Source organism: Mobula birostris, chromosome 9, assembly GCF_030028105.1.
Source record: "Mobula birostris isolate sMobBir1 chromosome 9, sMobBir1.hap1, whole genome shotgun sequence".
Lineage (NCBI taxonomy): Eukaryota > Metazoa > Chordata > Chondrichthyes > Myliobatiformes > Myliobatidae > Mobula > Mobula birostris.
In genome coordinates, this window is record NC_092378.1 from 136,978,503 (window position 1) to 136,995,212 (window position 16,710).

General features: G+C 38.3%; 1 protein-coding gene across 2 annotated transcripts in view; it reads right to left on the minus strand.

Moving 5' to 3' along the window:
• Positions 1-76: 76 nt before the first annotated feature.
• The window catches only part of nubp1 (nucleotide binding protein 1 (MinD homolog, E. coli)), a 62,738-nt gene continuing 46,104 nt past the window's right edge, over positions 77-16,710 (minus strand). For both annotated transcript variants that reach the window (XM_072268951.1, XM_072268950.1), the window contains 7 exons: positions 13,991-14,023; positions 12,353-12,443; positions 10,029-10,183; positions 7,740-7,850; positions 5,931-6,033; positions 3,817-3,900; positions 77-663 (listed from right to left, as the gene is read on the minus strand). In XM_072268951.1, coding sequence (XP_072125052.1) covers positions 602-663; positions 3,817-3,900; positions 5,931-6,033; positions 7,740-7,850; positions 10,029-10,183; positions 12,353-12,443; positions 13,991-14,023 — 639 coding nt within the window. In that variant the 3' untranslated portion in view covers positions 77-601. The remainder of the gene's footprint in view (positions 664-3,816; positions 3,901-5,930; positions 6,034-7,739; positions 7,851-10,028; positions 10,184-12,352; positions 12,444-13,990; positions 14,024-16,710) is intronic.

Sequence of the window (16,710 nt, forward strand, 5' to 3'; positions counted from 1 at the left end):
TTGGAAATATCACAGACAAAGACTCAACAGTGATACTCAGCCACAACAGAAATCATTTATAAGTGAAGGCAATATCTCTTGTACCCAAGTGATTGGAGTTTATTTTTCACAGAGTAAATTAAGTCACAAATTCAACAAAAAAAACACAAAAATAGATATTTTAAATTTAAACATTAAATATGTTCTAACAAGGATAACAATTTCTTATTTGCTATGCCATTCCTGGGATGGTGCTTAAGGTACAAGGACAATTTTGTCAATTGTCCTTATCTCCACCAGCTATTGGCAAGTACCCAAACATGGCTTCTTCTTTTAACTTCGCCCATCCTCATTAAATGACCCAATCACGTACATCCTTTATCACCACTATTACCTCTTGTGCATTATGCAAAATTAGACACTTTTACAAATTTTAACATTCATTGAAATTAAAAAAGTATAACTTTGCTCAGGAATAGGATCAGATGCAGGTCTTAAATATTAGAAATCGCCTACAAGGGTTGAAAAAAATAGTCCAGATGAATTCACTTAATTGCCTTCACCGATGGATGCAAGTCAGTCAAATTCACTCAGCATGTTGCAGAGAAACATGAAGTAATTCTTAATTTGTTAGGCATTTTTTCCCCACTTCAGAACTACGTGTAGCACAGTATTCCTGGATTCCTGTTTCATTAAAAAAGAGAGATTTAAATTTGTAAGATAAAGTACTGCACACTGTAGAAACTTGAGGAACTTGGGGCATGAAACATGAAGTACAAGTACAAGTAATCTTTTATATTTATCATGTAGCTATAATAGGCAAACACAATATGGAAAAACTGCTAACAACCACTATCATGAGAGACAGGAAAACTAATCAGACTAAAGGAACACCAACTACCAGATCCCACTGTTGTGCCCAGATAAACTTGATGTAGTGCTATCTAATTATTTCAAACTCATGTTGACCACACAAAGCTCTGAGCCATTTCTCTATTTGCCTTTGTAATTTGCACCTCACTGGAATTGGAGGGATAACCTATTGAGTTAGCAACCAATCTGTTTCCACCTGTAATCTTTCATTAATAATCCACATACAAATTATGTCCTATATCAGGTAAGTTGAATAGCACACTGTTATTTCTGTCATAGTAAGTAGACATAATACTATGTACTGAATAAATGAAATAGGCTTGGATATATAAATTCAATATGTTAGTGTTAGCTTCAATACCAGTAAGGCTGATTTCCTTTGTGCAACATTGATGTTTATGCTTCAAGTGTGGCTGAAAATAATGACTAACCATAGAGAAAACTTGGAAACAAATTGCAAATCTTTGAAGGCATTTAATAATGGAAGAACATGCAAATAGGTAAAAGCTGAATTTGATGTTAAGTACACTAATTAGCTGGATAAGGAATGCTAAATAGAATTCAGGAGTATAAGAGTGGAAAGTGGAAAAGACCAGTACTAAATCGTTGCAATGCACAAAATATCCTGGATTTTAAAAAGTGCTCTTTGCTTAGTGTAACAATATGGTTGAAGCAAACTCAAGCACAGCATTAATTAAAAATTTGATAAGCTAAGCTGAAAGAAGTGTGAAATAATTCTGTCCAACTTTAATTTTGCAGGTAAAATTGAGACATATTCTTATCTACTCAGGTTTGTGGAGAAGGTTTATCTGGAAGAGGCTTAAATTCCATGAGTGGCATAAGTATATTCAAGTGCTTATTGCAGAATGTAATTCAACTGATAGCTTTATGGCAAAAGAACTTGTTCTCTACAAAGATACCAGATGAAATTTACTGTGTGAGAAGCTAAGCTGCAGCTGTGCTAAGCAACCAAAAGATCAGGTTAACACAATTTTTTGTTGCAAATAGGTCCAAACCAGAAAATTAACAAGTTCAAGAAGCCAAGATATTTTAACTTTGTTAACAATTTGCTATAGAGCAAACTGAAACACCGAGATGACATAAAAAAAAATCAGCAAACGAAATAAATTTTGACCACTGCAGCTACTGCTGTTGCTATTTTTGTGTTGCACCAGTAGGCTTGGAACCCATTGTAGAGGCAATTACAAAGGCACAGGAAGATGAAATGCAGAAAGAAACCAAACACTTGCATGCTATCTGTAATGAAGCATTCAGTAATTCAGGTTCACTGCATTACTATTTTTAAAAGGCTGCCAGTGCAAACAAAAAAGCCTGAGTTTTTGGATTTCTCATCTTGTAGAGAGGGCCCAATTGTTAAGAATGAATCAACTGCCATTTCAAACCAATTATTACCTATGATTAACAGTGTGTCCAGTTTTATGTGTCCCTTTTATATGTCCAGAATTGGGGAGGGAATTGAAACTGATGTTAGGATCATAATGAACTATTCTATAAATAAAAATAGATATCTCAACCATAAGAATAATCTTGGATCAGTAATCTGCCGGACGATGCTGAGGATGTTCTACGAGTCTGTGGTGGCCAGTGCTATCATGTTTGCTGTTGTGTGCTGGGGCAGCAGGCTGAGGGGAGCAGACACCAACAGAATCAACAAACTCATTCGTAAGGCCAGTGATGTTGTGGGGATGGAACTGGACTCTCTACGGTGGTGTCTGAAAAGAGGATGCTGTCCAAGTTGCATGCCATCTTGGACAATGTCTCCCATCCACTACATAATGTACTGGTTGGGCACAGGAGTACATTCAGCCAGAGACTCATTCCACTGAGATGCAACACAGAGCGTCATAGGAAGTCATTCCTGCCTGTGGCTATCAAACTTTACGACTCCTCCCTTGGAGGGTCAGACACCCTGAGCCAATAGGCTGGTCCTGGACTTATTTCCTGGCATAATTTACACATTACTATTTAAGGTTTTATTACTACTTATTATTTATGGTGCAACTGTAATGAAAACCAATTTCCCCCGGGATCAATAAAGTATGACTATGACTATATCCACAATTCATGACAGGGCCCAGAAGTACCAATGATAATAGTCTGTACTATTGAGCTACCCAATTAACGGTAAGGTTTGTGTGGGTGGTGAAGTATCAGATTTAAAGTTTCCTGATGTGTGTTGGCAGTGGGTCAAGAACCTGTCTGCTGGTACAAGCTCAGGAGAGTTTGGCTAAGACACGTAACTGATTCTTTCCGTTTTATTATTTATTCTCAGGAAGACCAGTATGACAACTCCTAGACATTATCTAAGCATAGTTTTATATACAGAACAATGAGTCCTATAGAAAAATGCCTGCCACCCTCCTACAATGGTCCTGTCTCCAGGCAGGGTTCCTTTAATTTTTTGAACAAACTCCTGATTAAATGGCAATTCTATACAAGTGGAAATAATTACACAATAATACGGTGTTCAGAGTAAATTTATTATCAAAGAACATACAGTATATGTCACCATATACTACCCTGAGATTCAATTTTCTTGCAGGCATTTGCAGTAGAACCAAGAAATATATTAAATCAATGAAAAACTACACACAAAGACTGGCAACAACCAATTTGCAAAAGAACTGTGCAACAGAACTTAATAATAATAATAACAAATAAATAAGTAAATAAATAATATTGAGAAAGTGAATTGTAGAGTCCTTGAACGTGAGTCCATAGGTTGTAGAATCAGCTCAGTGTGAGATGAATGAAGTTATGCACAATTAGATTTGTTGATAATCTGTACTGGTTAATCAAACATTGGGGGGGAATTACGTACTCACCATCTACATCATTACAATTTAAAATTATTATTAGCTTCTCCAATCTCCAAATTGAGCCTGATACATTGGGGTGATATCACTTTCATGTCCTTATGTTTTGAAGATATGCATTACTTACGTTTAACAATCTCCTTGTAGGCAATACATGCGGAAGAATCAGGTATTTCTGATAAGAATGATTTGCCTTCATCACAACTCTTTCCTGTTAATGAAATTAAAATGCACTTGAAATTCATTCAACTAAAACATTCCACAGACACTCCTCTGCTACCTGGCATACCTCACCTGCCATCTTACACCCTCAATCCACCAATCACACTGGGTTCCTGTCCCACAACTCCCCTTCTCCCCTTTATACTCGCCATTTTACCTCTCCACTTTCAGAAATCATGCAGGGTTTTGACCTGAAATGTCAAAAGTGCCTTTATGATAAATAATTATCAGCTTCAATAGGGTAAATGTTGGTCCCATTAGGGAGGGATTCCTGATGAAGGGGATAATTCTAAAGTTAAAGGCATGCCATTGAAATCATTTTTTCCACACAAATAATAGAAATCTGAAACTCACTCCCCCCAAAAGAATATTTACATGCTGTGTCAAAATGCTCAAGAGGAAATGGCATGTTTGTTAGACTATAAAGGGAGGCAAATGCAGTTTGAGATACCAAAATCTCATGATGTAGCAATGTCCTAATCCTGCTCCTATTTTTCCAGGGAAATGGAGGCAACAGATTTACCTCATTTGCATCTGTCAGAGCACAAATAGGCCATCAAGCCCATTCTACCATTGAATAATATCGATGATCTGCCATAAACTCAGCTCCACCTACTTGCCTTTACCATATCTCTTAATTTCCCTAAAATGCAAAAAGCTATCCAATTGTGTCTTAAATATATTTAATAAGTGATACTATTGAGAAATGACATAGAACAAACCTTCCTCTATCCTAGCCCAACAATTTTCCTCCTTTCTTGAACTAAAAGAACAATACTGTGGCAGTTCTTCATTTCACATTTTAGCATGGTGAATGAAATTGCAAAGTTTGTATGAAGTATTGTCCTCAATCATCACTTACTGTATTTGCATTTGCATTTGGACAGTTTCAACAAGATCAGTATTTCTAACCCCGCATTCTTTTTGCTTGGGCATTTTTGGTCGATTAACCTAGACAAAATGGGATTTATATATTTCTAGAAAACTACAGTATATGCTAGTTGATTCCCCAATGTAATCTTTGGAAAAGTTGTATTACGGGTATAATTGAACTATGGTACATACATATTTCAATTGTCAGTTAAACTATATATTATCAACCTTTTTTTTCCTTTAAGTGCATCAAATAACTTTATCTAAAAATGAGAATTTTGAAGAAAACTTATACAGTATTCCCATAGACTGTAAGTTATAATGGAGTAGTAATTATGCAGGCAGGAATTTTTACTTACAAGACTTGATATGTTGTAAAGACATCACAATCAAGAATAAGTTTATTTCACAATGAAGTAAAGTAAGCTGTAAAAGATTTTGTTCCTATTTACTTTGTACGGCAGACAAGAACCTGTTTTGTACAGAATAGTTTTGTACAGAAGATGCTGCCAAGTCTTTGGCCTGAGTTATAGGGGCAGATTGGGCAGGCTAGGATTTTATTCCCTGCAATGTAGGAGATTGAGGGGTTAACCTGTTAGTGTATAAAATCATGAGGGTATAGGTAGTATAAACACACATAGTCTTTTTTCCCAGGCTAGAGGAACTAAAAACTAGAGGGAATAAGTTTAAGGTGAGAAATGAAAGATGTAAAAGGGGCCCGAGGTGCAAGTTCTCACTGTGAATGATGCATAGATAGAATGACCCATCAGAGGAAATGTTTGAGGCAGGTACAATAATGGATCGGAGGGGTTTAGAGAGATATGGACTAAATGCGGGCAAATGGGACTAGCTTGGTGGCCACCTTGGTCAGCATGGAGGAGTTGGGCTGAAGGGCCTGTTTTTCTGCTATATTACTCTGTCTATGACTCTACAGTGTAATAGCATTTGGTATCTGTAGCATCCTTGGTAGGAGAAAGATTTTTGTAACTGTTTTTACTAAACCTCAAGTTTAGTTTTGTTGAAGACTGGTTTTGCAATAGATTTAAATTTATGGCAGATACTAAGAGGAAAACAATATTTGTTGTCAGTCATCATTGCACATTGTACATTCAGGGACGTTCTCTGTGTGCTTCCTCTAGGACATACCTATTCTGGGATCCAAGGGTAGTTTCCCAAGAAATGGAATGTTTAAATCTTTGCACATCTTCATGGCACCTCCGGTGGTTGGTGGGAAAATTTGGGATTCATGCTGTAAGCATAAAGAACACAGAATAAACAATAGGGGTCTTCCAGTGTTAACTTCAGCGATTTAAAAAAATGAAACTTGTTCAACTCTTGATTTGTCCTGCATAATTTTGCAAATTCAATTCAGTGGAAAGTAACCCCTTGGATGGATTCTCACTCCCCAGGCCTTTACTGCACACAGATCTATAGAGCTATACTCCCATTTGTGTTGATTACTTCAAACCAAACTAAGATAAAGGCAATCATAAATTTTAATCTAAGAATTATTCCATATCTCCCCATCTCCTTCATCATTAACAAATCCACCCATCATTCTTAAATAAAAACAGTATTTTAGTTTACAATTACCTATTGCAACAAATACATCATTTTAATTTCTTGTTTTAAGTGGTTGTCCTGGGATACTGCTAATGCCCAGCTTTATTTTATGTGAATATTAAGACTATAGACACCAAGTTCCGTTATCACATTTCCACCTCCAGTGCTAGCAATGGGAATTTGGAAATTAGGTTACTCTCCTAAAGGAAGAAGAATGAAGTACGTTGCTCTTAAGTTGACATATATAATTTATTAGGTACATCTGTACACTTCGTTAATACAAATATCTAATCAGTCAATTATGTGGCAGCAACTCAATGCACAAATGCATGCAGACATGGTCGAGAGGTTTATTTGTTCAGACCAAACAGTGGATGGGCCTTAGCAGCAGAAGACCGACCACACTGCGTTCCACTCTGTGCCTAATAATGCAGCGAGTGTGTGCGTGTGTGTGTTTATACACTGTGGATTCCGGTTAGCTGGGCCATTGGTTAATCAGGGCAGCCACTTATTGAGGACGACTCTTAAAGAACAAAAAAACTAGTTGAGAAAATAGACAGGATTCCCTTTGTTTATTTAGAACACTATGCCACTTAATTGGGACAGGAAGCAGTTGTGTGCACTTGTGAGGCCACCTGGCACTACACCGTGCTTAGGGCAAAGTTTTAAATTGCATCAGTTGTGCCTGCTCATGTTATCCATTTATGCCGATTCAAAAAAGCAGTGATTTTTGATCTTTTTTAAAATTTTGACCTAAAAAACATTCAGACCCTTGCCAAGGTGCCATAAAAAGATTTGACAATAGCTGAAAAATCTACCCTACTGGACCAAATTAAAAGCCATCCGCCTAGGACCACTTATCATTGGCTGGCAGAGGTAACTGGAGAGCCAAAATCTGCAATTGCACACTTGATAGATCAGCAAGATAAGATGTGATTTTGTTCATTAACAGGCAACAACACAAGTGTACTCTGGATGAATTCCTTGGTCGATAACCATTAGGAACTAACACACAGTTTTACAATACTGTAATAGCATTGAGGTGCTCTAATTTGTTCTGTATTTCATTTAAATACATAATTTGTTATGCAGTTAACAGTAATTTGTCTCTTTTATACCTTTTTACCTACTTCCAAGAAACTTTGACTTATTGGGGCAGCTTGACTGGGTCAAAATGTAATGGTCCTGACGTGCCTCAATTAACCAAAATCAATCTATGCATACACACACACATATATTTTCACATGTGTCACATTCTCAGAATGCCCAGAGCAAGCCATTTGCATGAATTCCAGATTGCGACTTATGCAGCAAGAAGGGTATAAGTAAGAGGAAAACTTGCTTGTACTTTGTAAGATGTTAATTTCACCGATTCTGAAAGAAACACCTCACCTGGCACTTTGGGCAAACAAAACCACTCATATTTTCTACAACTCCGATTACAGGCAGTTTCACTTTCTGGCAGAAGTTGATTTCTTTTCTGACATCCTGTAGTGAAACTTCCTGTCAAAGAAACAAAATAAAGATTACAGTTTAATCGTCTATGGTAGAGTGCAAATTAAATTCTAAAAGCTTTGATCACCAACAGCAACAATTCAGGATCCCTTCTGTTATATTACAAATTCCTTGCATGCCTTTCACAAAGATTCTGCAGACATTTCTCAAGATCAAACTACTTTGAAGAAATCTGAGAAAAGATTCTAAATATATCTCAGATCAAAAAAAAAATCAGGCTGCAAAATTTTGCACAACTTGGACATGTGTGGTCAAAAAACCCAGACAACGTACACTTTATGTGCAATGATAGGGAGGCAAGTATATCTGATGACATCTAATTCATCTGATAAATGTCAAATTACACAGGAATTTATCTCAACAGATTTGACTTTCTAACATGTGCCTGACCTGCTGAGCAGCAATTCTGTTCTTTATTTTGGACTTCCTGCATCTGTCCCTTACTACTATTTTAGAAAATCCAATTGAGAACCCAAAGTTTCCAAATGAACACCAACTGCAGGACTTCAGCTGTAGTTTGATCAGAGGACCTGTCCACAGTTTTCCAAAGCAGTGAAAAGCCTCCCCACCTACCCCAACTGTCTTTGGGGCCCCTTATCTAAGAAAGGATGAGCTGGCATTGAAGAGGGGCCAGAGGAGGTTCATGACACGATCCTGGGAATGAAAGGGTTAATATATGAGGAGCGTTTGATGGCTCTAGGCCTGTACTCGCTGGAGTTTAGAAGAATAAAAGGGAATCTCATTGAAACCCATTGAATATTGAAAGGCCTAGAGAGGAGGCTAGGACCAGAGGGCACAATCTCAGAATATCAGGACATCCGTTTAGAACAGAGATGAGGAATTTCTTTAGCTAGAGGATGGTGAATCTGTGGAATTTATTCCCACATACAGCTGTGGAAGCCAATTCATTGGGTATATTTGAAGCACAGGTTGATACTTTCTTGATTAGTAACAACGTCAAAAGTCATGAGGAGAAAGAAGGAGAATGGGGTTGAGGGGGTAATAAATCAGCCATGATGGAATGTTGGAACAGACTCAATGGGCCAAATATCCTAATTCTGCTCCAACCTCTTTATGGTCTAACCCTGCCCTCAGTTATAGAACACTACAGCACAGCAACACGCATTTTGGCCCATCTAGTCTATGCTTAAACCATTAATCTGCCTAGTCCCATTGACCTGCACCCAGACCATACCCCTTCACACCCCTCCATTCATGTAGCTATACAAATTTCTCTTCAATTTTGAAATAGAATCCATATCCATATCCAAAACTTGCACTTTCCCTGAGTGAAGAAGCTCCTCCTCACGTTCCCCTTAAACATTTCACCTTTCACCCTTAACCCATGATATTTAGTTGTAGTCTCATCCAACCTCAGTGGAAAAAGCCTGCTTGCATTTACTCTATCTATACCACTCATAATTTTGTATACCTCTATAAAAGCTCCCCTCATTCTCCTATGCTCTAGGGAGTAAAATCCTAACCTGTTCGGCCTTTCCCCAAAACTCAGGTCCTCAAGTCCTAGCAACATAATTGTAACTTTTCTGTTCTGTCTTATTTACATCTTTCCTGTAGGTAGGTGACCATACCCCAAATTAGGCCTCACCAATGTTTTATACAACTTCAAAAATAACATCCCAATTCCTGTACTCAATACATTGATTTATGAAGGCCAGTGTGCCAAACTCTTCCTTTATGACCCGATCAACCTGTGACACCACTTTCAAAGAACTATAGATCTGCATTTCCAGATCCCTCCGTTCTACCACACTCCTCAGTGCCCTACCACTCACCGGGTAAGACCTACCCTGGCTGGTCCTCCCAAAGTGCAATACCTCACATTTGTCAGAATTAAATTCCATCTACCGTATTTCAGCCCATTTTTCCAGCTGGTCCAGATCCCGCTGCAAGCTTTGAGTCTTCCTCAGTGTCCTTTTTTTCCGGCTCCACATTTATATTACTCTGATTTTCCTGAGGACTAATTTTGTCCCTTGCTAACCTTACGCTCCTATACACACCCAATTTGAATTAACATAAATAAAACTACTCAAGGAAATTGCACCAGTTTTCAATGCCCACATTTTTTCCTGTGTTGCCCGAGCAATTAAGATTTAATGCCTGAACAATTCTGGAAGGTAGGCACTATCTTTACACAATACAGCCAACCTGAGGAGTGGTGATGATCACAGCTCCATCGACCTCCGTGGCACTCAGGTACTGTACGATAGACAGATGCTCATCTGAGGTACCAGGTGGTGTATCAACAATCAGGTAGTCCACTTCTCCCCAGTCCACATCTCGCAAAAATTGTTTGATCAGACCTTAAAGAAGCCAATCACATTTAGACAATAAGTGTTTGACTAAGGAGGGAAATAGAATATTTTTATCAACAAACTGTTGAACAGCAAGGCAAAGTGAATCACTGTGACTATTAGATTCCTCACAAGCCTGCTCTCTCAAATATAAACCACTGAACTGCCAAGAAACACTTGGCAGTGGCTAGGTGGTTTGCTCACGTAAGGCAGCTAAAGGTCAGTAGGAAAACCATAAAAACATCTGTAACTGCAGCAGAAGTCATGACCATAATTCAGGGAAATCTACATGTAGATTGTGAAAGAAACCTAAAAGAGAGAATATTTCTATGATTTCAATGCAGATTTTAATAACTCTGCGATAAATCAAATGCTTGTTTTTTATGTCAGATGTTTGCTGCATATGCACAATATGCTACTTTAATACTGAGATCATTGTCTTTTTAAAGCTAGAAGATCTGACTGATTTAAGTATGAGTAACTTGATATTACCAAATTTATTCAATATTTGGTGAGCAAACTTTGCAAACCAGGACATCAAGTCAGTTTCATCTTGCAGCTACTCGCTTTTATTAGGAATCAAATAGCAAGTACAATTGTTTACTTGACTAGTAAAAGGAACAATGTGGAGGGTTTTGAGCACTCTCTTAAAAGGATCAGAGAAAATACAGGAGAAAAAGGTTACACAAACCAATTTTTTGGTAGAGAGGTTCTTCCGCACAGAATGGAAAAGTTAAGGGATGACCAAGTAAATAATTTCTTGAAGAAAAGGTAAACAGTGTTGGGCTCTCTCTACATTTGGGAAAGATGGTAATGGGTAAGTACAAATTTTAAATAATCAATAACATTACTGAAAATATTGCTTTAACTTAGTTGTTTCCAATTTAGAATCGTTTCTCACAAAATGTTAAGGTTAGTTTCTAAGCTGGTTTGAAAACTAGATAATAGCATAACAAGATAAATGTTTCAGAATATATACAAAGTTGGGAGGATTGTGTGATTAGACCAAATGCCTCAGGAATAAAATGATGTCCATGCAGTGTTGTCCATCTCCTGCACTGTAACATCCCGAGTTACCACAAGCAGTACAAGGCTAAAGCTGCAAATGTAGCAATTAGGAGCCATGGCGAACTGATCACATAGGCAAGTTAGAGGAAGTCATGACTATGATGTATTGGGATTTAGTCCGACCACACACTTAATACTACAGAGTCACTGTGGCAAATGGTAGCATTCCAGCCACTGCAAACAAGAACCATGATGCTGATATGAAGTGTCAATAATTTAAACAGAAATATGAACTCAACAGATACAGCATTGAAAACTCAGAAATTCCTGAAGATACTCACCTACCGTGGTTAGAGAGAAAAGCAGAGTTACTGTTTCAGTTTAATGATGTTATGTCTATTCTAAAAGTATCAGGCTAGTAACAAATGTCAGAATCACCAACAATTCTGCATTTTGCTCTTGGTTTCATGCCTGAAATTACATCAGGAAGCCACAAGTTTGGTAGCTTTTGAAATGATTAACAGTTCCCAGAGACTGGACTGCTTGAAAAAAATCCCATTTCTGATAAGCATAACTTCCAGCTTAACACAACGGTTATACTGCATTTCCTGAGCTAAAAATACGAGCCCTCAGCATGTGCAAAGTTAATTTGCTGCGTAAATTCTCAATGCCACAAATGTAATGGGTTTAAAAAGAGGGTTGAGCAGTTCTTAATCCCAAACTATTGTTTTCTGTCAGTGAATTGAGGTAAATTCACCAATGAATCTTTTAAGAAAATTTGATCTTTGGGTTCCCTTCCACTGCTTATCAAGAATGTATCTGATGCCACTCAGTGGGGTTGACAATATTGAGAGTGGATACAACAGCACACTAGAGTTCCTCAATGCTATAGCAACTTGCTTATAAGCAAGAATGAAGACTTACCTCACAACTTCCCTCCATATATGAATCACATATTTTCTTAAGTAAAGATTGACATATTGCATTACTAATTATTCTGACAGAAGGTTATTTAACTGAAACACAGATGCTGCTTGACGTGTTGAATGTTTCCGGCAGTCTCTGCTTTTATTAAGTAAATTACTCTTGTTTGATACATATTTGGAAATATGTTAGGACTAAGGACATTAGTAAAATCAGAACGGATTAAGTCAACAATAGAACACCAACCATTTTTCTTGGGTCCTCTCCAAATGATAGCATCATCAAGACTGCTGAGCAAAAACCCTACTGACATTACACCCAGGTTCTCTTCGACATACTGTGAGAGACAGAAGAGAGAGAACTTCACTGTAATTATTTTCTGCACAGAACTGCTGCTCACTGGATGTTTCTTGTTTTTGCACCGTTCTTTGTAACCTCTAGAGATTATTGTGCATGAAAATACCAGATCAGCAGCCTAAGACTCAAACCTCGCCATCTTGCATCAACAATCATTCCACAGTCAAAGACACTTAGCAAGAAGCAAGAATGAAGACTTACCTCACAACTTCCCTCCATATACGGATCATACATTTTCTTACGTAAACATTGGCATATTGCATTACTAATTATTCTAACAGAGGGTTATTTAACTGAAACACAGATGCTGCCTGACATGTTGAACATTTCAACATTGATTTCTCAAACTTTTGGTAACTGTCTCCCAAACCACCTTCACCATTCCAATTCCCGTTTCCCTCTCTCACCTCAACTCCTTTCCTGCCCATCACCTCCTTCTTGTGCTCCTTCCCTTTCCCTTTCTTCCATGGTCTTCTACCCTCTCCTATCAGATTCCCCCTTCTCCAGCCCTTTGTCTCTTTCACCTATCAACTTCCCAGCTCCTTACTTCACTCCTCCCCCTCTCCTGGTTTCACCTATCACCTACCACCTTGTACTTCATCCTCCTCTCCCCCCACCTTCTTACTCTAACTTCTCATCTTTTCTTTTCCCAGTACTGATGAAGGGTCTTGGCCCAAAGCATTTACTATTTACTTTCTCCATCGATGCTCCCTGGCCTGCTGAGTTCCTCCAGCATTTTGTGTGGCTGTTGCTCAGATCACATTTCTTCCACATTCTGATGTTCATTCTAACCAACAAATGAACTTCTTGAATATATCGGCCTGCCTTTTTTTCCATTGAGTTGTTACCACATGGTTGGCTGATTAGATATTTCCAATAAGGAGCAAGAGTACAGGTGTACCTAATAAAGTGGCCACTGCGTGCAGAGCTTGTGTGGGTGCATGTATTCGAAGCAAATGAGCTTCGATAAATCAGAAAGGAAGGTGGCTAATGATCCCTCTGGGAACCTTGACTCATTTAGAAATTCTCTAAACTGCATTGATGATTTTAATTGAAAATGTTACCAGTATTGTAGATGCCATTTGTCTTTAACCAGAATCGGCATCAAGTGCCTTAAGACTCCCTTTTAGAGTATCAAACTGTAAGCAAGCAAAAACTCTCATCTTTTCTGAGCATGATGTTTTCCTAGTTGTCCACATCCTGTGCTGAACAGCATAACCAACTAAATGTGAACCTACTGTCAATCAATAGATTTGTGCTACTGAGCTACAATGACATTAACTCTTTAGCAGACGCAGTGACTAACAAGAAGGGAGTTCTAAGAACTTCTGGTTCCTTTGATGATAAGCATGTTGCACACTTAGAGACTGGATGATTATATGTTTAATCAGCTGAACTTTGCTCTTTCATCCATTGTATCAGGGGATTTGTCCTTTCACACACCTTTATCAAGAGCTTTGCCCTTTCAACCTGTTGCATCAGATACACTGTAGATACACCTAGTCTTTAAAATCAGAAAATACATACCACAGGAGACCATCCTGACCCACTCTGGTGTACCTATAAGAGAACACAGAACAAGTAAGTTTAATTACTTACTTTTAAGTCACTGGGACTGATGTTCTGGGATGAATTTATATATTTTTAAAAGTTTGGGTCCAAACTGGAAAGAATTCATGATAGCCAAGTCTGTCCTTTGGACTTCTGAATAAACTGCTACGTATTTAAACAAGTTGTCACTAATGGTTTCTACTCTTTGCATGTGAGTGATACCAAAAAAGGAACACATTGCTCATTTGTAATGGTCCTGAGATGGAGGCAGAATCAGCAAGGCAAATTTTGAGACTATTTTAAATCACTGGTGGTGTTACAACCTGACCCAACAACAATGAGGCAAGGTGGTACATGTCCCATAATGTTGGTATTTAACTTCGGGAGAAAATCAGATTATGTGAGTCTTATGCCCATTGTGATTGCCTCTCAAAACTGGCAAGATATTAGTGAGTCGAAGTTTACAGAAGTGACTAGGCTATGAATAAAAGTGGTGTCTCAGGAAGACAGGGTGGAGGAGAAGGCATCTGGCATGCTAGCCTTCAACAGTTAGAGCTTTGAGTATAAGAGTTAGTATTTTATATTGTATTGTACAACGCAATACTAAGGCCACCCTGGAATAACTGCGGTTTGAGTAAAGTTGGATTTCTTAGTGTAGAGTTTTGGTTAGCTTGTTGTAGGAAAAATGTTATCAAGCAATGAACAGTGAAAGGAAGATTGAAGATAATGTTGCAAGGACTCAAAGGGCTGACTTCTGGGGAAAGATTGGGATTTTATTCAGTAAAGCAGAGCAGATTGAAGACTGACCTTGTAGAAGTGTATTAAATCATATACACATAGATAGGGTGAATGCACACCGTCTTTTCCCCAGCAAAAGGGAATCAAAAACTAGAAGGTGTAAGTTTTGAGGCAGAATAACAAACAGAATGCTAGATTAAATTTATTCATCAATTAAGTTCAAATCTTCCAGATGTCAAGCTGCATCGGAGATCCTGTGGTCTGGGCTATCTATGGTACCTTTTTGTAAGGCAATAGACTGGTTTTCTCCAGCTCTTACTGCAAAGATCAACTTGGTAAATATGAAGTCTCAAAAAGATGAGTGAGATAGCACATAGCAGAGCATAACGCAAAATTGAAGGGAACAGAAATCACAGAACTAGAAAAAGATTATTTTTATTTAGTTACGGATACAGCGTGGTAACAGGTCCTTCAGGCCCAATTACACCCGTGTGACCAATTAACCCATTAACCCATGTCTTTGCAATGTGGGAGAAAACATTGGAGGAAATCCACACGGTCATGGAGAGAATGTACAAATTCCTTACAGACAGTGGTGGGAATTGAACAAGGCTGCTGGGACTGTAAAGCGTTATGCTAACCGGTATGCTACCGTGTTGCCCCAATAAACATTTTCAAATATTTCAAAATATGTTCATTTTCACTAAACCTTGGGATCAGAAACACAAACTGAAATCAAAAACAGGCACCAGAAAGCATTACCTTACTCAGCATGTGATCATCAGTTAAAATGTTACCAAAAAAGGTAGCTAAAAACCAAATAATTTATTTAGGGCTCAGCACAGCAAACTCTCTAATGGGGAGAAGGAAGTATTGATTCTCTGAAGGGGTAAATTTGAAGAGGAAGCAGAACATTTCAAAAATTCACCTACTTGTCACTGGTAATGTGGGCATTCTTTGTTAATTTCCTTTGCGCCTAAGATGGTGGAGGTGAGCCACTCTCTTGAGTCATCATTGTTTGTGTTGTAAACTTACTGATTGGAGATTCAGGATATAACAACATCAAAGGAATGGCAATGGGCTTCTACGTTGAAATAGTCAAAGGAAAACATGCAGGTAATGACATTGCTGTTGTCTTGCTGCCTTGGTCTTAGAAGTTGCAGTTTTGGAAGGCATTGTCAAAATGGGTTTGGTTTATAATGCATCTTGCAAAGGATACAAACTGCAGCCATGCTGCGTTGTTGATGCACAAGGTGCCATTAGCTAGCTATATCGTTCTGGATATCATCAGGTTTTCTGAGCTTTTCAGAAGTCTAGTGTCAGGCAAACGGTTGACATGGCTTGCCCATTAAAGCTGGCTGAGGGTGGAATAAGTGCCTCACTTTCAGGGTGTTGGTCTGGGACAGGACAACTTATTCTGCTAGTAGAGGATATGAAAGATTTCACACAGAGTGTTGCACGCATTTTTCCAATGTTTTAAAGTGCTTTCTGTAGATAAGCTATGCTTCAAAAGCATGCAGGAAGGCAGGATCATTGGTGCCCGGTAGATCACAAGCTTCATGTCAGGTTTGAGGTGTTGATCTTAAACACTCTTTTCCTCAGATGGCCAGAGGCTGTGTAGGTGAACTGGCCATGAAGGTGAATTCCATCTTACTCTTTATTTAATAGTCACTGATATTATTTGTTTGTTAAATTTGGACACTGCTGGCAGGGCCAATAATTTTTTGTTCATCCTTAATTGCCCTAGAAGATGCTCATGTAGCCAAAATATTCATACGGCAGGTCTAGTTGAGCTTCTGGTCAGTGGTGACTTCAACATAACGATGGTGGGGGACTTCAGGATAGTGATGTATTCCACTTGAAGGGTAGAGATCAAGACTGCCTCGCTTTGGAGATGGTCATTTCCTGGAATCTCTGTGGCAGAAATATTACATACCAATGATCAGTCTATATGTGAA